Genomic DNA, 26361 nt, shown 5'->3' with positions numbered 1-26361 from the left:
TTTCCTCTTTGCTATATGGTTACCTCTGATTTCGCATAAACATCCTGAATACAACGCACTGGAAAATTATATATGTATAAAGTGCAGGAAGAGAGTCATTGAGGTTCTGGAAGGTACCGTCACAGATGTAGTGCTGACTCCAGCCCGTGGCCAGCTGTGCCAGGTTTCTCGGTTGAGTATCCACGGCGCTAATAGCCCTATAGAGGTGGTCGCGCAGATTCTCAACTGGGTTTGAATTCGGACAGTTTGCTGCCCGAGGGAGTACCGTAAACTAACCCTAATGCTCTTCGAACCACACACGTACACTACGAGCTGTGTGACACATTGTCCTGCTGGTGGATGACGTCGTGTCGAGGAAACACAAACTGCTTGTAGGAATGGATGTGGTTCGCAAAGATACACGTATATTTCTGTTGATCTATTGTGCCTTCCAGAATGACGATATCACCCAGGTAATATCAGGAAAACATTCCCCAGACCATATCGCACCCTCCTGGTTGCAAGGTGTTTGCTTTCAGACGTTTCACGCTGTACACGCCAACGGTCATCTGTCCGATGGAGAATAAAAAGTGATTCATTTGAAAAGGTCACCTGTCGCCACTCAGTTCTTGCAAATTCCAGCCTTCGCTGGCGATGAACTGCAGTCACCATGGGTGCATGAAGCAGGCGCCTTCTGCAGAGGAGGCCCGTACGCAGCAACGTCCACTGAACGGTCATTGAGGAGACACTGTCGCCCCTTGGTTCATCTGGGCGGGCAGTTGCTCAACAGTTGCAGGTCTATTCGCCTCACAACCGTCGTTCATACCTGGACCGTGATACACAATAGTTGCCTCGGCGCCTGTTTTGGATAGTGCCTATGCATAGTATGCTTTAACGACGGCGGCACGCGAACAGTTTAAAAACTAAGTTGTTTCGGAAATACCATCATCCTTGGCTCGAAAGCCAATGAGCCCTTTTGGACGCCTCATAAATCGCTCCGTTTCAGCATTACGACAACTAATGCACTGCTACAGCGCCCCCCGATACGCTTTTTCAAACTCTCCAGTGCTATAGCTACCGCCTGCCATTTGTGAGTGGTTATTGCACGTTGACATCGACCATAGGCGGTGGACCACATGAACAAAATTGACTAAAGAAGTAAAGAATTCGAGAGAAAAATATTAAATCTGCTTGGAAACTTGGAGAATTGAATCGTATTGCTCTGCATGCCCCAGTGTGATCCAATGACATCTAATGCACTCTCCCGGCGTTGTGATGGTTTTCTTTGACCGGCGCCGCTACTATTCGGTCGAGTAGCTTCTCAATTGGCGTCACGAGGCTGAGTGCACCCCAAAAAATGGCAACAGTGCATGGCTGCTCTGTATCAAGTGAATGTCCACCTTGCATTCTGTCTATAATGACCTCGCTATCAACGAGGCAGTGCAATGTTCCGTACACCGTTCTACTGCGTAATTTGCCTCCAGAACTAAAAAGTGAATGCGGGAGGCACTGTGAAAATGAGAGAAGTTAGAAAAGACCAATACCGGATGAGAGACTTGAAGCTTAATAAATAGCGAAGGATGCACTTTCAGACACAAGGATGGGCTAATATCCAGTTCTGCAAAGTGTGCAAGAGTTCTTCGACTGACATTTCGTTACGATCTGGAGAGATGATGACAAGTTCGTTAGAGAAGTCTTCACTGTTGCAGCCGGCCGGGGTGGCCGATCGGTTCTAGGCGCTACAGTCTGGAACCGCGCGACCGCTACGGTCGCAGGTTCGAATCCTGCCTCGGGCATGGATGTGTGTGATGTCCATAGGTTACTTAGGTTTAAGTAGTTATAAGTTCTAGGGGACTGATGACCACAGTAGTTAAGTCCCATAGTGCTCAGAGCCATTTGAACCATTTGAACGAACTGGTGTTCTCCTTGTCAACGAATCCGACTGGAGATTCGGACTGGAAAGTGGTATATACATGCAATGTTGTCCATGATATAAATACGGCTAGATAATTGCCTGGGGCTTTGACCGACAAAGGGGCAGTCATTATACATTTGTGAGGAGCTAAACAAAGTGGATTCCAGCCTATAGCACGAAACTCGTCCCATACTTGCTTCAAGCAAACGAAAACACGATTTCTCCGGAGGCCGAGCACTCTGTCGTGCGATGTGGGCGGTGGGATGGAAGCTTTCCACGTGGCGGTCGCGAGTTCGATCAGCGCCGCAGGCGAGTCCGTGCCTCGGACGCTTATCTCGTGAGATCTGCCGCGCCTTCACAGCCGTCGCCCGCGGGGTCGGCGCTTTTCCTTAATGGCAGCTGCGGCCACAAAAAAAAAGAACACGCCCGACGAAGTCTACAGTTTGAGCGTCTCGTCGTCCTAATAGGTGACCACGCCACTCAAGAGATCTTTTCACAGACAAGTGGCCATTTTTCGCATTGGCAGCCCACGCTTACCTAATTTCGTTGGTGAACAGTCAACGTGGCTGACAGTAGCACGGAGGCTGTGGCGTGAGATTTACTGTTCTGACAAGCATTTTACTTTGGCTAGAAGGCTGTAACGGAATTCAACTCAGCCTCGGGAGGAAACTACTTTTAAGAGATATACTGATTCTGGTTACGTAATCGAAATTAACCGGCAAGAGAACTGCGTGCTGTTCACGAGTGCACCCAGTACTACAGTGCAGTGTCGCCATAGGCAGAGGATAAAGAGCAGTAGGTCAGGACCGCTACGATGCCAAATTATCCTCTTCGCCATTTTTTAAAATTTTCACTTTCTTCATTTCTTAAACTGGTTCTTTGTCGCCACTACTCCATTCTCTCGCGAAACCGAAACTGAACAAACATGGCTTACACGTTTACACTTCCTTTTTTTCCCCCACCTTCGTTTCGTGAACACATCCATTAGTTTACTCATACTGAGTGTGAAGGATCGATCTGTATTTACTTTCTTAGAAGAAAAGCTTCTTAGCCAAGATCACAATAAAACACTGTTTCGTGGATTACCGGTTTTGGTAAACTATGTTACCATCATCAGATCTTCGTACATCTTTTGTGTTAATCTGGTACAAGACATTTCTTAACAACCGATACGAAGATCTGATGATAGTAACATAGTTTATCGAAACCGTTTATCCACAATAAAAGTTTTATTGCAATCTTGGCTAAGAAGCTTTTCTTCTCCTAAGAAACTTTTTTAATCAATGTCTTAAAATACATGAGGTTCTAGCCTTGTGAATATCGCAGGCGCGTGGCAATGTACAGTTGACGATGAGCAAAACACAGAAGGACATAAATTGTGAACAATGCCTTAACGGCCTCAGTCGTCAAAAAAAGAACTTGGCTGATAAAATCTCAGTGTTGAGTTGCTCATGAAGATGTTATTTCAAACTGGTTCCCAACAGCGTCGAAGCGATGCATTCACACACAGCTTGCCTTCGTGGAATCAAATCTCCTGCGCTCTCAACTTTCAAGGAAAACCATTCTCTTGCCAGTGTGAATTCTCAGATTTATAGAGAGATTTGTTGTTTTGGTCGACATTGCCACGTTCTCATTTTTTCCGCTATTGTTATGTAGATTTTTTTGCAAGCCGGTAGCCTAACAGAGATGTGGACTCTGATCTGGATAATGATCACTCAAACACGAAAGTCCGAGTTATGAGCCGGCCGCTGTGGCCGAGCAGTTCTAGGCGCTTCAGTCCGGAACCACGCAGCTACTACGGTCGCAGGTTCGAATCCTGCCCCGGGCATGGATGTGTGTGATGTCCTTAGGTTAGTTATCTATAAGTAGTTGTAAGTCCAGCAGACTTATGACCTCAGATGTTAAGTCCCATAGTGCTCAGAACCATTTGAAAAGAGGATTCCGCTCGCCTATTACTTCTTTCTAGCGTCGGCCTTATGTAAACCTTTCATAGAGCAGAAGGTTCTTCAAAACATACCCTCCTAATTTCTGACTTAGAATGTAATGTCCAAACTAAAAGAAGACAGCCACGTGTCTGGAATGAGAAACTAAGTTGATATGGCAATGGCCACATACCTATGCTTCGTAACTGTATTTAGTAGTGAAACATCAAAGCTCCATGCTAACATAAATCGTATCTTCCGTGATTGCAGACAGATTTACCGTTGCAACAGGCAACCAAAACGAGGTAGCTCCTGGGGGAGGTTTCCATTATGTGTCTCCCACGTGTGTTAGGATAACACCATTAACATATTCAGCCACATTGTCAACTGTTCTGCACAGTTTGCAAACAAAAAGGCAAAAGAGAATGGATGGCATTTCGGCGGAAGAAAAAAGAATAACTGACATCAGATTCATATTCTGGGCGCGCGTAACCTACCAACATCGGTACTGGTTTCCAAGAGAGCCATCAGATCGCTATCCGGTTTCAAAGGATGTCGCTGCGGAGCCCATAATTCGGCTTAAATTCCCCTCGGAATTCGGCTCGGCGAAGCAAGACTCATTCGGAAGGAAGGAACGTCGCCTTTTTACGGAGTACTTATATCGGCGTATCTGGCAATGCTTGACAGAGCGACGACAAGCGTCACGTGTGCTGCGTGCGCCTCACACACACCGCGGCCATTGGCCGTACTCGCCATAAATCCCACGTTACGTCTCGCGGCTGCAATTTCAGTGTCTCCTAATTGGGCAGTAAATCGTGGCCAACAAAGACGACGAATTATTAGACGCGGGGGCTTGGCGTTATCCTCGCGGCAAGCGGGGGCATTAATCTCCGCGATCGGGCGACGCGTTTGTCGCGTACCGGAGGGCCAATGGCCATCGCTAGCCGGGAGTCCTCCGAAAATGTCCTCCACCTCGGTACAAGTTAGACGCTGGGGACCCCTAAACTCTGACGCTCTGACCGTGTGAGATTTGAGGAGGCAACACGATGGCTTCATTCAAAGGAGCAGGGTGACTTACACAAAAAACTAGATCGATATAAGCTGAATTTATGAAGTCCCCTCGGTAATTAGAGTGCCTCACGTTGGTTGGTGATTTGAAATCCGATGCGGATTTTGACATCTCTTTCACACGGCAGAACAGAGAGCTGAACTGTGATGTTCAGTTCTGTGTTGTCAGATGATCGCCCGAACTGTTTAAAATTGCACATACAGGATGACAATTATTGAACTATAAGAAATAAAGCCGTCATAACTTCTGAACTGTTTGCGTTAGGACGTTTGGACTGCATGGTTGGCCGCGGGGCGTCATGGGAATTATTACGCGCATGCATGCATGGCCTAGCGATGAACCCAACTTTCGTTTGGATTGGTTCGCAAAACTGGCGCATTTGGGGGACTGAGAATCCGCATTTCAAGATCGAGAAATGTTTTCACCCTCAACGGTGGTGTGCAGTGTCCAGTCATGGAATAATGGTACGATATTCCTTGATGGCACGGTGACTACCGAACGGTACGTGAAGGTTTTGGAAGATGACTTCATTTCCGTTATCTAAAATGACCCCGATTTCGACAAGATGTGGTTCAAGGTGGAGCTCGGACCCATCGAGGCAGGAGAGTGTTTGATGTCCTGCAGGAGCACTTTGGGGACCGCATTCTGGCTCTGGGGTACCCAGAGTCCACTGGCGTAGGCCTCGATTCGTCGCCATATTCTCCGGATCTGAACACATGTGACTGCTTTTTGTGGTGTTATATGAAAGACAAGGTGTACCGCAATAACCCCAATGCCTGGGCTGTAAACAACTATTCAGGGCCGGCCGCGGTGGTCTAGCGGTTCTGGGCACGCAGTCCGGAACCGCTCGGCTGCTACGGTCGCAGGTTCGAATCCTGCCTCGGGCATGGATGTGTGTGATGTCCTTAGGTTAGTTAGGTTTAAGTAGTTCTAAGTTCTAGGGGACTGATGACCATAGTGCTCAGAGCCATTTGAACCAACTATTCAGGAGATCACGGTAGCATCGATGTTCCGACACTTCAGCAGGTCATGCAGAATTTCGCTACTCGTCCGCACCACATCATCGCCAGTGATGGCAGACATCACGAACATGTCATAATCTAAATCCGAATATCTGTAGTGACGTGTACATGAATAAACAGTGTGCACGCCTTAGTTTGTAGGAAACTTACGTTTTCTTCATATAGTTCAATAATTGTCACACTGTACTAGACATACTGCAATGGGGGAACATCCGCTAAGTCACAACTTGGACGAAAGTGCGCGTTCAGCGATCGTGACCGGCGGTCATTGAGGATGATTGTGGCGAAATACAAGAGAAAGGCAGCTGCAAAAGCCACTGCAGAACTGAATGTCGCACTTGCGAGCTCTGTCAGCGCCAAACCAACACGAAGGGAGCTGCATAAGCAGCGGATTTCAATGCGAGCTGACATTTCAAAATCACTCGTCAGTGATGCAAATGCCCGTAACAGGAAAAAGTGGTGCCAACTTGGATTATGAAGTAATCGAAGAAAGCCATTTGGTCATATGAGTCTTGTTCACACTGTTTCCAGCATCTGGTCGAGTTTATGTCCCAAGAGTGAAACATGGCGAGTGTTCGGTAGTGATTTGGGCAGCCAAGTCGTGGTATTCCATGGGCCCCTTGCTTACTCTGCAAGGTCGCATAACTGGCCACAATAGTCATCATATCTCAGTATTATTGACCCTCTGTTGTCTGCTTGGGAGAGAAGCGTGCGTGATCGCCGTCTGCCATCATCGTTATCTATATTCACCACTATTTTGCAGGAGTATTTATCCATTCCGAGACGACTGGAAGTTGTTTCGAATGCCGACTGGTTTCCTACACCGTATTAGGCATGGTAATGTGTTGTGTTTTTGTGTGTTTCCATATTTTGTCAGTCCCCTGTAGCTGTTGGTGTAGGTAAACTACACATGCACTACAAGTCCTTCTGCAGATGCGAGATGCGAACAACGAATAGCAAACTTACCAGAATGAAACTACTGTTACGTTAAACTACTATCTGCTAAGTGTGAGCCGGCAGAAAAAGGAATCCCGTCAAAGGGAAAGATAAAAATTATGGTTATTCTTCTCCCTGTTTGTTTGAGATAGATATGGCAGTGTTATCATCTCAAGCTATAAATGACTTGGAAAGAAGTGGGTAAAGTAAAATATATCGGTCTGAACGTTAGTTAATTCCCTACCAAGTTTTCCAACATTTATGCGCACGCTCATATAGAGTAAGAACAAGCGACGGTGGTTGTATCGCAGGTACATGTTACAACCGAGGAAATAGCAGCAAAACCAAGGACCTCGTTTTGCTTTTCAGTAACATCTAAGACATTAAAAACGGTCAAATGATGTTCTTAAGACCTTTATTTTCGCTCGAAGTGAACTAGGCGTTTGTGCGATTTGCGTGGAAGGCAAACAGTTCGCGAGCTGACGCCTCTTCGGCATTAAATGTAAATTGCGACACTAGGAGGGTATTATCAGACAATGTTGAAGTTGCTACCGTAAAACTGGACCATAAATGCAGAAAATTCTAATGATCCAGACGTCGCACGATTTGAATTATTCACCTAGTACCGGTGCTTTCTATGTACTTTGTTGACCATTAAGATATCCTTTCGGTCGTGTGACCCTGTAAATAAAACTTCCTCCAAGCAAGCCATTTCAGTTCACCGCTTCTTTTGCGAATGCTGTTACGAACGGACACAACAAGGCAAAAGATTGCGTGGCAAGCTACGCGCATCAGGCCATCGTCGTTAAAGTTTACAGCACCGAAGGGGTTTATTGTTTTATAACGATAGGTGCATCATCCCCGCTGCTCTCTCAGGAATGCTCGTTACGGTGCGAATTTAGTAACAGCCTAAGAACAGTTTTCGCGGCGTTGTACTCAAACAGGTTTTCGTTCGCGTTGATATTTTGATGACGAAGACGCATTCTGTGTTTACTGAGGACTGTTAAACACCCACGTAGGAGGCCTTCGGCTCTGTAATCAGTGCGCCAGTAAAGTGTTTCTGGTTACTAATTAAGCGTTATATTCGGGGTGAGACTATAGTTACTGAAAGCGTGGTAATTTCTCCGATTTCTCCGCTTTCGTTAGCGACCGATGTTTATCATTTAACAAAGCCCCTATCTCCGCACAGCTTCAGTCCTATTTTAATGAGAGTATGCGAAGAACAAACTAACTCCTGCAGCACATTTATCATATTTCTGTTCAGCACGGATCCTCGACTTGGAGGGCAAACGAACAATGCCTCGGAATCAGTCGATCCCCGCAGGTCTGTTTTGCCATTCCTCAATTGATAGACATAGTTAAGTCCGCACAAGACAAAAAAGAAATAGATCCTGGTTTAAGTTTCACTCATGACAGTTTCAAATGTGCGACTGTGTATATCTGTGCCTTCTTCAGAGAACACTATGTTACTAGAGATATCTCTGTTGATACATTGTAATTGATAAATTACTAGAGATACATCTGCAATCGTCCATTGGCATGTTTTATCCTCTAGCACATAAGAATTAATTGAATGAACTAGTTGTAAAATGATACCAATAAGCATCCTATCGGCTTCGTAAATTAAGAGATTTAGAGAGCTTAATGTTTTCATCCGATGAACAAATAATCTTCAGCTATGTTTTACACATTCAATTCAACAAGAAATGGCTGACACATTTGAGACTTAACTCATGACTTTGGTCCACAGTCCAATGACAAGCGCATGGTCTATCTTGATAGCTACGTATTGAAGAGGAAAAGTACGTCCATCTTAGAAATTCTAACCTTCCAGTCTAGGGTCATAGACTAGCGCCGTTGTTCGGAAGACCGGGCTGAACAAAAACTGAAAGGAAAACTAATTGTGATTCTAACAGATTCTACACTTGGTAACCGCTTAACGTGCACAGTTACTTCACGACACCCATCTGCTGATAAAAACGCTAAATTATTTATTTCCCTTTTGGTTCCAGAATCGAGGGAAATGGCGCACTGTTCAAAGCAATGGACACTCATTCGGGACGTGTAAGATTGCAATCCAGATTTAGGTTTTCCACCGATATCTTATACCTCTTCAGGCACATGCCAGGATGGTTCTTTCCGAACAGCCATTGCCACGTCTTGATCCATTATTGTTCCGCTCTACTAACTTTACCGAGCGGGGTGGCGCAGTGGTTAGCACACTGGACTCGCATTCGGGAGGACGACGGTTGAAACTCGTCTCCGGCCATTCTGATTTAGGTTTTCCGTGATTTCCCTAAATCGCTTCAGGCAAATGCCGGGATGGTTCCTGTGAAAGGCCACGGCCGATTTCCTTCCCCATCCTTCCCTAATCCGAGCTTGTGCTCCGTCTCTAATGACCTCGTTGTCGACGGGACGTTAAACACTAATATCCTCCTCCTCCTACTAACTTGATCGTCAACTTATTATTAAAACTTAAGCTTTTCTCTTTTGATGGTAATTACTAGGAAGAAAGACAACCACACTGTAAGTAACTTTACAGCAGCTGTCTCACGCACGAAGTTTTCCATCTGTCTTCTGTAAACACTGAAGTTTACAGCAGCTGCCTCACGCACCAAGTTTTCCATCTGTCTTCTGTAAACATTGACAAGTCTATATTTGTTAAACTGTGCAGGTTAAAATAAACAAAGCACCTCTTTCATCTGCCGAAGTGATAGCAAAGAGAAAATGTATTAGGGTGTTGGTTCAAGCTAGTTTCATGATGTTCCGAAACAATGAAACTAGGAATTGAGAAATCTTACATTCTAATGAAGTAGTAATTTTCTGGTTGGGAACGTCGACAGAGCATACACATTAGAGTGGTTTCAGACTCAGAGAGATGAGGGAGCTATTCTCTCTCTCTCTCTCTCTCTCTCTCTCTCTCTCTCTCTCTCTCTCTCTCTCTCTCCCGTTTTTTATATAATATCTTCTAACAAGAGACGCACACAGCGCGGCTATATGTATGGTATGAATCACAGGAATGCTGATTTCAGGGACCTCCATTGTTCGTCACATGTGTCTGAGGAGAATTCCTGTCGGCGCGGGAATGTAATTAACTTAATGGCCCTTTGTAATAAATTGTTTGGGACCGACAATTTTTGTCGTACTTTCTCCACTACCAGTGCAAGCAAGCAAGCATAGGATAGGTAGGGATGGGAGAGGGGGGGGGGGGGGGGGTTGGGGGAGGAGGGGCGCGGGCGAGTGGAGTATCAGGTGCGGTTTCCCCAAATAATTCCGGAGTAAAGAGACATGTTTAGTGGCGAAGCGCGGAGAAATCTGATAAACAGCGGTGTACTGCCGGGGGAAACGTGGCGGCTCGCGAAGGAAACGAGGGAAATTAAAAATGCTGTTTACTGGCCTGCCGGCGCCCATTGTCCGAAGGTGGTAGCGGTCGGCCGCCCGCTTCTCAGACTTCATGCTGCGGCCACTAACCGGAGGAACAGAGCACTCTCCTGAGAGGAGGGTGCCATGACTGTTGGCGACCCGATGGCAGTAAGCGATAACAGCTCTCCGAGAGGACGCGGCAGGACAAAGAGGTAGCGACGCTTAACCGCACCGATTCCAGATCAGTGGTTCCCAACATGGAGGTATTCACCCCTGAAAAGGTAAAACAAACTTCCGCAAGTGTAGAAACCAAAAGACTTCCCTTGTGTCTCGGTCACGAAGCTATTTTTAAAAGAGCATTATTGATATCTAAATCAAATGTTCAAGAGTTGATCCAGAATGGTGTGCAAGGTTTGTCCCGGACACCTTGACTCTTGAGCATAATCTACTACGCTTGCACGCCAGCACTCCACAAATCGGCGGAGTTCAGATATTCACATGCAGCGTCAATGCTTTGACGACACAGCCTGCTGTCAAAGAACGACTTTTCTGACAGGTTCACATGGTTGTATGAGCGTTCTGTGTGATGTACTCAAGTGAGGAGAGACTATGTAACACACTTGAAGTATTGAAATCACCATCTTATTTTTTCTCTGGTTTTTATTAATCTGGTCTTAAAACTTTTTGGACTCACGGGGGTATTATCTACGGAGAAACGATTGACTGGTTTACATAAAAGACGAATAAAAAATCATTTATATTAAGCAAAGATTCAAATAGCTAGTCATAGACATTGAAACTGCTCCAAGCTGTGTCAGAACATATATCACATATACTATGAGAGAAAACTACTACCCATCTAAGGTCGCAGTTGAAAGTCGTGGTCACACCGCAGTTATAATCCGGATACCATGCTTAGCAGGAGCTGTCGTGTCAACCAATGGGGCCTTCCGAACACGCCCCTGAGACTGAATAACTCTGTCATTGGTTCCTCCCTCCTAGTTCTTCTCTTCCATCATTCTGTTTCCGAATTCTTTCTTTTGGGAACGGGCGCTGATAACCTCGCTGTTGTGCGCCCTACAACACTAATCATCATCATCATCCGAATTCTTCATTTGCGTGGCCATATTATAAGAAAACAGACACCATTTCCCCTTCCAAGAAAACTTCAATAAAAAATGCATTATCACAAAGTAAACAGTCACTCAATGACTATATAAATATCGAAAACCAATATTTGGGGAGCTTTTCCATTCTTCACTCTCCTTTACTAAATCCCCCCCCCACCCCCCTCCCTACTTCATCATTTCATTTCACATCTTACCCCTAACATTTTTCTTCCAACTCACTCCTCATCCCATTACTATGCACTTACTGTCCAATGCTTCTCCCCTCGCCCCTCCCAGCTACTCACCACACAAAATTTAAACTCCTTCATATTTCTTACAAAGTATATAAATACACAGTAACATAATTAAATAGGAATAACACACATAAAATGAACTAGAGAGAGAAAAAAATACAAAGATCAAAGAAAAACTAGTGGCAATTTTGGCAACACGATACTCTAAACATCAGAAATGCATAGTTCTCCAAAGCAGCGTAAAATCAGACCACAGATATCAGTGTCTAACGAAGATTTAAGCGATAAACCAAGCAGAAATTACCGTAAGAAAAGCCAACAATTTGTTAACGAACTGTTCTTCGATCTACAAACAAATCAGATTGTAAATATCTTTAATTACAGACTACTGATGATTCTTTACTTCAATAAAGCCAAACGCGTCTGGTGAGAAAAACACGCATTTTCTTGTAGTTGTAACAACGGAACAAAAATACCCTCACAAATCTTTCCCGACTATTTGTACCTACGTTTCTTTTTATTATGAATAGTGCTGGGCTGATAAACTCCACTGCCTGCATATTGTGGAATGCAGTACCAAATCCGTGCACAAGAACTGGTCGCTGAACAAGTCCAGTAAATCACGAATCACAAAACCAGAAGCGTTAAATTGCTTACTCTCAGACAGTTATTAAGGAACAATGAAGGGCAGTGAACGCTGCTTGAGGAACGCCCTGTGTTTCGCTTACTTTCCTCTTCTTTGTTTTCTTTTTTCTTTTTTTTTTTCACCTTCAGAGTATCTTTCTCGCAGCAGCCAGCTTCTATCACCTCCCCTTCCGACCCCAAAACAATTATTGGCAGGTATCCGAGGGTATTATATGTAAAAGCAAAACGCCCGAGCACAAAAAAGCGATGGCTGAGATAAAGCGATCTCTCAGCGTGAGATCGAGCCCACAGCAAGTGGCGATTTCACGGGCAATTTGTTGTCCTGAGTACACGGAGAGCTGAATCGGCTCCGGCTTAATGAAGGCCGATGGTGCCTTATGAATTTTGGCCGACGGCTACCGTCATCACTTTAGATTTCTTACTGTCTAACCACCCCTAACACTTACCCATCGACTCTATCAACACGCTTGTTTCTTGTGTGTGTATGTGTGTGTGTGTGTGTGTGTGTGTGTAATTTTTATTTCCGTTTGCTTTGCGCTTTGACTAGTCCACCGCATCGTGGCATAACAGTAACTCAGTCGAGAAAGCCGTTACGTCGCTTTACTAACCTTACAATTTGGCCCCACTGGGTCTCCTGTGGTTCATATCAAAATGATTTGGCATTTTGCCTCAATTATTAATTAGTTTATCGGAATGTTCACAACTTTGGTTAAAAACAGTCAACTCAACTAGCATGCAATCTACTGAATTGTACAAAAGGGAAATTGAGTATATCGTTTCACATCAAGGCCGACATAGTACAAACCTTTCAGTGATTATTGCAGTCGCACAGCAAGTTTCTAGCAGCAGCTTACATTTCAGTTCTAAAATGTGCTTAGATTAAAGTGTTTCTCACTTTTTTTAACTTGGTGTGAAAACCTAATCTGGTACCGGTAACGATGCTGACGTGGTGCGCTCCCGAAATCGTTGCATTAATAACAATGTAGTACTTCCCAACAAAATGCCCACGACCATAAAAACAAACAAGCGGAAACTGTGTTTTCGCTCTAAGCACTTCTGTAAGTTGAGATAGTCATTTTTTCTCAGTAAACGATTCAAACAACCCGAGAGATAAGCCGTCAATGGGATTGACACGAAAGCAAACCCTGTGTGGTGTGCTATAAAGTAATGTAAAAGTTGTTCATATTGTAGGTTTTCTTGTCAGTGAAATGAAATGTTTACCTGGCCATATTATGAGGAGGAGATGGCTGACTCCCATAGGCGGCTTAGCTACGGGCTAAGTGGAAGACAACAGAGCTTAAACTCTTATCTTCTGCCAATTACGTAATCCTTTACTAGCAGCTTTCTTTCTTTATCTTTTTTTTTTCAAAATTGACAGTTCAAAAATACATCCTGCAAATCCCGCTTTATTATTGTCCTTCCAATAAAAATTGAAGGAAAGCACTATTTCTGCCCGATTTTCAACCTCCATAACATGGGCGTCCGCAGAAATTTTTCGGAGGGTTGTAAAATTCAATTTTTTATATAAATGTTTCGAGACATGACATTCAATGCGATCTAAATTTTATAGTTGGGGAGGGGGAGGGGAGAGAGATGGCGCCTCTGCCCCCCCTTGCGGACACCTGTGCTCCGTAGTGGAACATTACCATTTGTGTGGTGCGCTATTTTCGGCTCTGTATTACACACGAAAATGTGAATGGAACATGATACAGGGAGCATTATTATCATTACCGTTGCTGAGTCGTGAGTAAAACTTACACCATTCATTCTTAACTTCGTTTCCAGTCTCCGTATATAAAGAACAAACCCAGCGCGACCTATAAAATGCATGTTAATTGCAACAAATTATTTTGATCGATATGCGACTCACTACTGAATGCGTAAAAACTCTGCATAACGGAAGTACAAGTTAACAACTTACCTCGTTTCTAACTAAAAGCTGAATTTTTAAATTCACTCACGTTTACAAGACTGCCTCTTCATTTAATAATTCGCTTAATGAACAAATTGTATTATGTGAAATATTATCCATGTCGCTGTAAGCTGCATTTTTGCGTATTTCGATAGGGTTTATTCGCCAATCTGGTTTTCAACATGAAAATCAGGACAGTCTTCCTAAATTGGGACATGAAGCAACCATGTTCAGCATACGCACGTTATAGCATGTGCTGAGTGTCGAAAGGCATATTAATGAATGTGGACTGCTCTCTTTTGGGTGCACCTGGGATAAAGGAAAAACTTTTAGGGTTTAACGTCCAAACGACAATGAGGTCATTAGGGATGGATCACAAGCTCGAATTGTTTCAAGGACGGGGAAAGATATCAGCTGTGGGCTTTCAAAGGAACCACAGGGAAATCATGGATGTGAGGTGCGGATTAGAAATGTCGTCCTCCAAACTGTGCTAATCACCACACCACTTCGCTCAGTATGGTTTTTGGAGTTGTGTCCGACTTGAGTAGCATCCATCTTAGTTCGATGTGTTCAGTACAGGATGTTCTGTATCTGCTAGTAAGGCATGATCACCAAAACATTGATCAATACTTATAATGTCTTTTAGCATAGCCAAATTGTGCCTGACAGCTGAAGCCCTGTCCACACTAATGGCAATGATCATATTTCTTTCTCACAGGGTGCGGAAAGGAAGACGCGAGATGAGGAGCGGCGGGCTGCCAAACGCAAGATGACGGCAACCGGCCGCAAGAAGCTGGACGAGCTGTACCACCCACCCGCAGACCGTTCAGAGTTCTACAGCATGAGCGACCTTGCCAAGCCACCAGTGCTCTTCACACCTGCTGAAGACATTGACAAGGTAGGGTGTTACTATCACAGCTTTACTTCTGAGTTAACACAGTTGCATTGCAGCAAGGTGCAGAGGAAGCACGTTTCCCAAATGAGTAGCACATTGTACAAATACCAGACTCTTCTCGATTTCTGTGTTACAACCACTGCATTGCCAAAGCACATATTTCATGTGGGTAGTGTGCTGTAAGAGTACCCCTCTTCTGGCACCAAAACCACCTTATTATATCCACTCCAGCATCCAGATCAGTATGTCCATCTTTAATGCTGCTGGTGTATCTTCATTTCTATGTAAACTGGTGAAGTTCTTTCCCCTCTCTTCTCCACCAACTGACACCCCCATGGAGTTAGTAAAGTATAACACTTCTCACTGTAGAAACTCCTACATTGCTGAGGATATACTTTGTAGCGAAAAAAAGCCTCACCCATCTGAAACTAGTCGAAGTTTGTTCAAGAGTCCATCTCGTGTAGATTCATCTAGCTCTAGACTTGTTCCTCCTCCACTGTATGCCACACTCTAAAACTCCCTCACAAGTGTACTTCAAGCTACACTGGTACAGGTTTTACAGAGAATGGTAGTCCACTCTTGACAAAGAGAGGTAATTCCCTTTTAGTGCAACATGAGAAGCAGAATGTCAAGTGACACAATGTCTGTACTGGATTGCACCAAGGATCAGTATGTATATAATTGTACTACTAGTATACTGTACTGTCACTGGTTCCTCTACAGTATTCAGTCACAATATGTTCTTCAATTGAGAATCCTTCCAGATGTGAACTCTGTACATAAATAAATTTGTTGTTATCAAAATGCTTCACAGCAGCTGAAATTGAACTTCATCAAAGGCTTTAATGGCCCATCAGCAGTGAGGTTAGTACAGATGGAGCACAAGGTTGAATTGTACAAGGATAGGAAAGGCAATTGGCAGAGTACTTTTTGAGGGACATGCCCCAGCCTTTTCCTTAATTGATTTAAGAAAACTATGAAAAATCTTTATATGTGTGGCTGGTTGGGGATTTGAATCTCACTTCTCCTGAACACAAATACAGCCTCTTAACCACTGCACTAACTCAGTTGGTGCAAACTTCATGGTGTTTATGGACAAAGCATGACTGAAGGTGTGCGTTGATGATTCACACGTTGAAAAATAAAGTGGAAACCTTTGTGGCAATGTACTAAATGGTACGATATCAGCAACAAATTATGAAATCATTCAGATAATTGATGACATTACTGCATGCAGAAAAAATGATGTAAGGAATATGTGGAGCTTTTGCAGAAATTTAAATATGAAACACTTATGTTCATGAATTTCCTCCATATCGTTCTCAGTCCATATGGAACACACAAAACTTTAGAACATTAGGTACACTCAGTAGCTATACTCTGAAGTACATAACTACAGAAAGTTCACAATGAATGTATATTGCTGACTGCTTAATAGAAAATAGGGGCTCACTGAATCTAATTAATGGGAAACACTAAGAACGTGTTTTATGATTTAAAAACATTTGGAAGACATGTTGAAAAACTATTTGACACTATTTCAAAATGCAGAAACAATTTGACACAGCACAAACATTAAGTTACAAAAAAATTCCTTCTTACTCTAGCTTATATGTGAACACTGTCTTGAGTCAAATCTTATTCAACTTCGTAATGGTATTTTAACATGATTATGTACTATCTATGATCCAGAATGGTTCTGAAATATTTCAAGGATAACAACTGTCACTAATGATAACACTTATTCTGTCCATATGCTATGTGTATTAACATGAACTCTCCTTTTCAGCTGGCCTCAATTGAGTTGGGTGGCTTCTACAACCACGACACAGATGGCTCAAGGTAAGTGCAAGAAAGCTTGTGGTTGTCTGTGCATGTGCTGCTGGCTGTTGTGTGGGGTGTTAACTTGTGAACTCTGTGTGCTTTAGCCTGTCGAATGGCGAGGCAGGTTCCCAGCACGGGCTTGGGAAGCAGAGCTCGCCCTTCCTCCTGCACCCGAGCAAACCGAGCACCACGCCGACTCTCAAGTTCCACAACCACTTCCCTCCGGATGCACCTGGGTAAGGCTCAGGGGACCCTGCTTTGCACGACAATGCCTATTGCTGCTGCTGCTGCTGCTGCTGCTGCTGCTATTGCTGCACCTTCCTGGGGATAGAATGCACACTCCATTGCAATTTCTGCCTGTGCTTGCGATCAAAAATTTGGCTGTTTCTATCCAAAGGGCCTGCATCTCCAGTGGTTGTTTCTAACTACACAACAGCAAAATCCTACACAACTGCCTGGGAAAGGAAGCAGTGCAGTATATGTGCACCTTCTGGATATATGTTTGATATTCGTTGTGGTTTTGGTGCCATTTTTCATGAAGTGAAGTGAAGTGTTGAAAATAATGTAGAGAATCACTTCTTTGGAAGCTATGATGACATTGGTAGGTGATTGTTAATCACATAGGAATATCTAAAAACATATAATCATCTGAGGGAACACCAGAAATGAGAACAATCAAACTATATACATTCTATGTAAGAAATTCTAAGTGGCAAGTTCTGTAATTTACTTGCCACATAAAAATTAAATACAGAATTAGCCACTGTACTTGTTAATTTGTTTTTGCCATTTGTGTGCACAACACGGGCTCAGTTTTGGAACATTCTGACTAAATTTTTCCTATCGTCATCACACAGTTACATATGATACTGCATGTTCTGATACACTTTTTGGGTTTTTGATTTTATGGTGATGTACATTCTGCTGCATTTTTATACAACTAAATGAGTTTACTTCTGCTTTCTGCTTGAAATTGGCCTTTTAGCAGATGACACATTGGTATTCTGATTTATCTTCTTTTTCTCAATTTTCTTTGTCAGGATACTGGTAACCCTTATTTATCTTTTATCTTGCTATCCTGTCACTTCAGTGATTATGGATTTCAAGCTGACCAATAGTCTGTGATCTGCATGGAGAACACATTTGGGAAAAAATAGTTTAAGAAAGGGAAATCCATTTTCTTAGCATCCAGGATCAGTAGTATTTAGAGTAGCTCTAATTACTGAAATCAGATATTTTTGCATGACAACTAATTTTGTTGCATAATTGCACATTATGTAGTATCTTAGTCTCCAAGCCGCATAAAAACAGTCCAGGGATATGATACAGGCATTAGGAACAGTGTAGGGTGTTTTCTGTTTTCTATACTGTATTTTATTTGTCACGTTCAATAAAGTGGAAAAAATCTGTTTTGTCCAGCTGTTTAAAGCAAAACCTAACAATTCACTTTGATCCAAAAATGCTCTTTTGTAGAAGGAAGTATATTGTAGATTCTGGAGGTCGGATATGTCACAGAACAGAAAAGCGGCCAGATGCATAAAAAGCATTAATTTTATTTCCAGTTGTCAATTCACTATTACCATAATGTAAATTATTCAGTAAGATGTGTCAGATGATTGCTTAAGTTGCTGTGTTATTGAGATAATACAAAGGAAATAAGATTGCAATGAATAACAGTGGAAATCAGCTTTCTATTCCAGTTCAACACAAAAAGCTTCTTTTGGGTTCAGAAGAAATACAAATTTTTACAAAACAATGCAAAACAATGCAAGACGATGTCAGTGACATCACTTAGAACAGTTACAAGAATGTATACCTCTAAGTGTTGTAACAAATAAATGGAATCATAATTGTTATCCTAGGCAAGATGAAAAAAAGCAAGAACAATAGATAATAGATTTCAGTAAAAAGGACAAATTAAAGAAGAGACAAAAATGTGAAGTTTTTAATCAATGTACTGCATGTCACACATGCAGCAGAACGATTGCAGGGCTCAATCTTAAAGGCAAGGGAAAAATATATGGAGACGGAAAGTTAGTAACACTATCCAAAATACTACATCTATTTTTCACAACATTTGTTTACCAAACTGTATGACAGAAAGTTAACAGTTTCATAAATAATTCCAAGGTAAAACAGAAGAGGACTGAATGATAACTGACCAACCACAACTTCGTATGTAGTGTGTGTATTGACCAGTCGTATTGTTGTGCGCTCTTCACTCCAGCAACTGGTTTAAGCCAACTGTCAGCACTAGTCTATGTTGCAAAAGCATCTTCCACTCTGCATAACTACTGCAACCTACATCCTTATGAACCTGTTTACTATGTTCAAACCATGCTCTTCCTCTACAGTTTTTATCCACCATTGGCAAATTGGTGATTTCTTGATGCCTCAGGAAACTCCTACTAAACAGTCCCTTCTTTCAATAAAATTGTGCCATAAATTTCTTTTTTCCAAAACTAGAATTAAAGGAATAGTACAAACATACTCCTATAGAGTGAATAAACAGTAAACAAATTTATAGCTGATCTCTGTTTCTGAAGTGACTGCTGTTTTCCCTACTTGAAATTTTGAGAAACCTTACAATGTCATAAAAAGATAATGTTTTTGGATCTTGGACCTATCTGCTTATGTTTAAGAAGTCTTCATCTCCTTCAGTACAACTTACCTAGTACATATTCTATGATGATCTGTTTTTGTTGAAAAACATGTGCCCACTACAAACATGTGTATCTCCTATTGCTAACCTATTTCTGCTTTAAAAAATGTGCTCATTGGGAAATCTGTGTGATTCTGTTGCAGTGACAAGAAGGATGTAATGGATGGAGGAATGTCAACAGATGGCAGTGTGTTCTCAAACCCTCCTCTGAAGAGGCCCAAGCTGATGGCAGGTCCACCACTCAATGAAAGAGTCATGTTGTATGTGAGGCAGGACAATGAAGATGTCTACACACCACTACATGTTGTCCCTCCTACCACCTCTGGTCTACTTAATGCAGTTAGTACCAATCATTGTGCAAATTATTCTTGGGCTTCTACAGAACCAGAGTGGACACATGCACTAATATATGGCAACAGCCAGTGAGTTCCAGTTGCTCTGTGGTGTTGCTCAAAGAGTTATTTATCTTCTTAAGTGTTGCTAAATTATATATGGACACCAGACTTAGCATTCAGAAATTTCATAATAAGATTGTGCAAGCTGTTTGATTAATTGCTCAGATATCATTACTTTTTCATACACATGCTGGAACATAATTTTTCACAAGTCAGGTCCACTGTGTTTCTGAAACTGCCTTTACTTTTAAGTTCAAATGTTGTTTTGAAAATATTTCTACAAAATAGTAATCAAACAGTGTATATATTGTATTCTGTGTTTGAATATTTGTTGTTGTTGTGAAGGATTTCTGGCACACTATATTCAATGTATTTTGCTGTATCAAGAAGCCTGGTACAATAAAATAAATTCATTCAATACATACAAAACACGTAGAAAGCAGCTTATTAGAGACTGTTAATCCCAGTTTTCACTAATCTAATGTTCATTTATTATACTGATGCTATTGCAGTTTACAGCATCAGAAGAAACCATTCACATTTTACAGATGAAAGAGTATGAAATGCAAACTGGGTTTATTATCAAAAGTCTTGTTTAGACTGCTTGTTACAGACTATGTTAATGACCCTCCTTACCTTGAATCACAATGATTTATAGAATTTGCTGCTACCTGCGTACCATTTAGAATATTGGCATGTTTTGACACTCATAGAAAATTATTCATAAGCGTTCAGCAGCCATCATATCACTGGAGCATATTTTTAATGCAAGTTTAGTACCTGAACCAGTGAGTACTGTGGAATGGAGACCACTGTAAAAAGGAACTGCTTCTGTGGCTAACTTCAGTGATGGCGCTTTGTATCGTGACAATGCATAATTTAGAAATTAGTTTTTTGCAGTACCAATAACCACTAAGAATATGCAAAAACAATACTCATATAGCTATTAATCTGGTCACTAACAATTATCGAGTCAAGTTTAAGACTGTAAACATTTCCATTACTAAGTACTTGGACTAATAGAAGCAAGTTCAGTGTGCAGTTATTTTACAGACAGTTATAGAAAGACGTATAGTTATTAATATTTGAAATATGTAACAGGTTGAGTTGCCAAAAACATGGCTTGAGAATACAGAGATTATTGCATATAACCATCCTCCTCCTGATCAATAAATGTTTGCTATACATCACAATTTGTGAAGTACTTTTCATTATCTGCTTCATATTGCTTTTGACATTGCCATTAAGCCAAAACAAATACAAAAAATCTCTCTATATAGTATTAAACAGTAGAAAAATTAAAAAGAGAGAGGTAGATATTAAATCAACAGAGGCCTATGGAAGTATGATTTTTTTTTTTTCATTTGTCACTTGGTCATAAAAAGAAAAACATAATGAAAGACAATATGTATTTTACAAAATTATTTATTTTTAATAGGCAATTTAAAGTACTAAATTGTTCCACTTTTATGATGACTTCATGGAAGATGTTACCATGTGCAACAATGACATCAAAGAAACACATGAAAATTGTCACAAATAAATGCAATCAAAACTATGTTTTGGTAAAACAAGGCTTAAAATCCAGTTGATGATATGAACTTAGGGGCTATTTTAGAAGTGAAATATGAAGAAGGAAAATATAATGAAACTGAAAATGTTAATGAATATAGGTAAAAGCACAGAAGAGAAATCAGCATCTGCATATCAATCAAAAGCTTCTGTTATTCTTTTTCTTGGAATTTTAAGCAACTCTACATGACATAAATCACTGCATCAAAAACTAGAGACAATAGGAACATTCACAATCCATAAATGTATGATGTATTATAAAGAGAGTACTAATTCATAAACACACAACATGTAAAACTAACAGTACCTCCTTACATGTTTAGGGCATTTAACTACTCTTTTTCTTGAAATGTAGATATTGCACATCTAAACAAAATAAATATTTCTCTTTGTGACAAGATGATAAATGATATAAACAGAAGGCCACAGAGTTTGCTTTACATTAGTGTCAATGCACAATGACTATTGTGTTCTTGCACATACTGAGACAGACACACTATTGTATTAAACTCCATTTATCTGCTTCACGTTGTAAGGAGGAACTTATTTTGTTGTGGCCAGGTTTCAGTATACAGCAAAAAACATTTTGTGTTCAATCAAGAAAACACTTCCATTTTAAAAGATTTAACAAAGAAAGAAACAAGAGTAAGGAAGTATCTCCTGACAACGTTCAGTTACTATCTATAGTTTGCCATTAGTCCAACAATCTAGTCACTCTGGTAAGTGCATACTTTTGTACCTTGCATGTGTATTATATTAAATACTAACTTATAATATTACTGCATGCAGTGTTTTACACTGTGGACACAGATAGAGGGTAAATGGTGTACAGGAGCACTTTAACAGCTTTAAAACAATATCTGTAATAGCAATTAATGTACAGTGAAGCACTCAATAAACATAAAGTTCTTACCATTTACAACCCACTTTCCCAAATATCACTGCAGTTTTAAGGTCCAGTTACTATTAATATGTTTTCCTTATTTTACAGATTGAGAATAAGTACAAAATTTCTACTTCAAGCATTAGTAACTTGTATCGAAAAAACAAAAAAGGGTAAGTTTGCTCAGAAAACAGTATTTTTGTTCTTACGTAGTTAAGATATAATTTCATATTTATCTTTGAGCTCAGGTAGTGAGATCACACTGACAGTCAACTCTTACACAAACTATTCTTCAAGTAGAAATTTTGGACAATCAGGAATTGCTAATGTAGAGATTAAAGTGAATCATAAGTAACAAATGGCTTCTACTAACAGATCATTAACCAAGCATTTAAATTACTACCATATAGTGCACTGATGTACATACCTTTACTTTTAAAAAACAAGTTAACTAACTTATCTTTTTCTATAGTTAACTAATGCTCTAAAGTATTTGATTTTTCTGGTTAACTAAATGTGGGTCTTTTATTTTTACAGCATTATCGCCAAAATTGATGATGATATGCTAAAATATTATTGCAATGAAGATCTGTTTATAATGGAAATAAAGCAAGTGGATGGTGATGATTGCTTTGAAGTAACACTTGTGGAACTAATGGATCACTGATCCTCATCAGCAAAAAAATTCTTGATGAATTTTGCACATCAGTCAGCTTCATATGGACACTATGATGACAAAAGTGCATTTAGCTGAACTGTAGTTACTGTTATTCGTGGTGAAACAACATTATATCTTGTGTAATTCACAATGGAAAACAGGAAGTGAGTGACTTGTCTCATGCAAAAACAACAGTGAAATTTATTTATTTTAATTTCAGTATCTTTTCCCTTGAGTGAGGATTATGATAAACTGAGTAGACAAATAAATGAGCTCAGAGAAGACAGTGCATTTCATTGCGGGACTTAAGTGCTCAACACAACTGTGTTATCTGTGAGTGGACTTCTAAACTTGTAAGCATTTTACAAGCAGGAGCAATTATCAGAGAGTCACAAATACTTGTACAGTATGTTTGTGATTCTAGTTTATGAACTGTTAATAAATGAAAATCTGAGATCTAAGCAAATTGATGTAATTCACATTAACATCAGTATCTAGATATACTAATATTGTTGTAAGAGTGTTTATAATGAATGACCTGTTTCAGGGTTTGTTGATCTCAAACACTACAAAATTTTTTAAAAAATATGTTAATAAAATTACACAATTAATTGCTTAATCTGAAACTATGAGTACAAGATACATTTTATATCCAAAAAATAAACTGAACTCTCCTTTCAGTAAAATAAAAATAAAACAGTTGTTGCCATATTGGTTCATAAATTTCACTTTCATTTCTCTTTTTGACCTTAATTCATAAATGAATACCGTGAAAAAATTGTGATAGTATATGCTATGCAAATAGAAATGAGAATATATTGATATCTCCTTAGCTGTATGATTTAGCAATTAAAAGAAACACATAACTCGAATTATATTCTGCATGTGTTACAGACTAACAACATTGTCTTCCATTGTAATTTTATTATAAAGTTTATCACCTTGTTAAATGTTATCTGTGGATAATTTTAATTAAATATTATAACTACTGTACAGTGAGTGTTAAAGTTCAGCTTTGCTAATTTATAATACTCCCTTTAAATTACATGGGAAAAGCAGAAACTACTCTTCTAATTTTGTTGCGTCAGTGAACTATTTTTTGGTAATTCTTGACAAATCGATTTTGTCATGAATTATTAACAAATTGATTCTTCTAGGTAACACAAAGTCAAGAACAGACTGTTGGTAATGTGACCAATGAACTAGTTTATAACTGAAACATACGTAATTGGAATCGGATAGTAAATATCATTTACAAACAGAATGTTTTCCGAGTTTGAGAGAATGAACAGCGGCAAAAATTTTGCACAAAAATAACAATTTTGTGGTTATTTACTGTCAAATTGTACACTATAACATGCAGAATAAAATATTTCAGCTTAAGGTTCAATCCTTAACAGGTCATGTGAACTGTGTCTGTTGCATGTGTCGCCATAGTTCATAATGAATGATGAAAAACAATTTAATAATTACTTAAAATAGCCAGAATCAAAACTAAAAATTAAAACCTTTATATTATTATGCAGAACATGTGTAAAACAAAAGCTTTAAAAGTTATAGCAGCATTAGTTTTTTCAGCTATTTCATGTCACTTAAAAATATATTTGTCTTGCTTTGCCACTTTTCATACAGATAATTATAAATTTTACATGCTGACCATCAGTATTCATTTTAATACACATGAAAGGGTAGCTAACTGAAAAAATGGCTTAAATAACATTCATGCAAATTTTACCATCTCCCAAATTCAGAAGAGAGTCTTTTTTTAATAGTTACTGCCAATATTTAAATCTTAGATTCATTACCTGCAATTTAAGTTTTTATTTTAATGAGGTATTAATTTATATTAGCAATTCTGTAGCCATATTTGAGTCTTGTAAGGCAGATTTTACATTTAATGTAAATTTCTACATTCTGTTACAAGTTAGGCATATTCAGAACACAATCTGTTGTAAATATTTCTTTTTCCTTTAAAACTATGATTCAAGGATAAGTAAATGAAGTGCCATTATGATTTGGTGTTAAGTCAAGACTGTGCAATGCACAAAAGTGCAAGGACATGATGGTTGTTAGCTGCCAAGCAGCAGGTTTCACTGTCCATCCATATTATTCTGAACATGTACAAATTTTATAATCAGATTTGACTAATACATATTTTATGTTGTAGCTGTCATTTAGGCACAGTTTTAAAGAAAATCATTTTGCATAATTCACATCAAATTGTAAATCACTTCCAGTTGTTTTCACACAATACATGACCCCCATACCCATAAATATTTTTGTACTGAAATGTGATAGCAAAGTAAAAGTGAGGACTGTGTGCTGTGAGTTTTTAGATGTTTTTATGTATATGTGACCAAGTTGTACATGTTGTCAAATGTCTTTTTTATATATATTCAGTTATATTAAAGTAAGCTTAATGAAACCTGTGCTTTCTACATTTACATAATGTGTTCTAGAGTAAGGAACTTATTATTTAGTTTCAGATAAGAGAATCAAATATTAGAGCCATTCAGTATGGCTCACTGTGTATGAAATGTAATTACTTGTTATGGTATTGAGGAACACTTTGGTTGCTTTTTTATTGATAGTTGCTTTTGTACCAGATAAAGGTGCAAAATAAAGACTTTTTACTATTCATGAAAATTTCTGATTATGAAGTAACCTACCTCTGTGCCATTCAATTTTATGCCTCTACATCTGTTTTATCATGTTGTACCTGACAAGGGAAAATAGACAAGTAGTAAGTCCAGAAAGCCTGGGTGCAAATGATGGTGTTTCGTTTGTACCTAACATCAATACAATTTGTAATTTCTTATCAATTATCGAGTAAGATGGTGCAGGAGTTAACACACCAGACTCACATTCAAGAGGACTAGACTTCAAATCTCCATCAGTGGTTTCACTAGAAGGTGTAGAGCAAATGCCAGGAAGTGGCTTTGAAAAGACATAGCCTAGTTCTCTCTCCATATTTATCTAATCCAAGATTGTGTTCAGTCTCCAATGACACCATTATCAACAAGGCATTGAACACCTGACCAAATCATGCTTTTTCCACCTGAAGTGGCAGAATTACAAAGTTACAAGTGCCCAGCTGGAAGAATCAATTACATAATTATAGAGCACTTTATTATCATATACATTATCAGGGAAGAAATTACTTTGAAAAAAGAAGCAACTGCTCTTACTCTTACACAACCTACCCAACAGTTGGTTTTATTTGACCCTTCAACATTGATTTTTTACAATTTATGTACCAAGAAATATTATTGTTTTAATTAGTGAAGGACATCCTATAGTCAATGATATTACATACAGACATATTAAGATAGCTTTTAAAACCCAA

General features: G+C 40.0%; 1 protein-coding gene across 8 annotated transcripts in view; it reads left to right on the top strand.

Moving 5' to 3' along the window:
* The window catches only part of LOC126484548 (protein grainyhead), a 321553-nt gene extending 295892 nt beyond the window's left edge, over nucleotides 1–25661 (top strand). For 6 of the 8 annotated variants that reach the window (XM_050108104.1, XM_050108101.1, XM_050108103.1 and 3 more), the window contains exons 10-15: nucleotides 14845–15024; nucleotides 16811–16863; nucleotides 16950–17081; nucleotides 19651–19846; nucleotides 22466–22530; nucleotides 22895–25661. In XM_050108104.1, coding sequence (XP_049964061.1) covers nucleotides 14845–15024; nucleotides 16811–16863; nucleotides 16950–17081; nucleotides 19651–19846; nucleotides 22466–22530; nucleotides 22895–23024 — 756 coding nt within the window. In that variant the 3' untranslated portion in view covers nucleotides 23025–25661. The remainder of the gene's footprint in view (nucleotides 1–14844; nucleotides 15025–16810; nucleotides 16864–16949; nucleotides 17082–19650; nucleotides 19847–22465; nucleotides 22531–22894) is intronic. The other 2 variants (XM_050108105.1, XM_050108106.1) reach the window with 2 other exon arrangements.
* Nucleotides 25662–26361: the final 700 nt, after the last annotated feature.

This window comes from Schistocerca serialis, chromosome 6, assembly GCF_023864345.2.
Source record: "Schistocerca serialis cubense isolate TAMUIC-IGC-003099 chromosome 6, iqSchSeri2.2, whole genome shotgun sequence".
NCBI classification, from domain to species: Eukaryota; Metazoa; Arthropoda; class Insecta; order Orthoptera; family Acrididae; genus Schistocerca; species Schistocerca serialis.
Note: the sequence above shows the minus strand (reverse complement) of the source record. Positions and strands in the feature narration are given on the sequence as shown.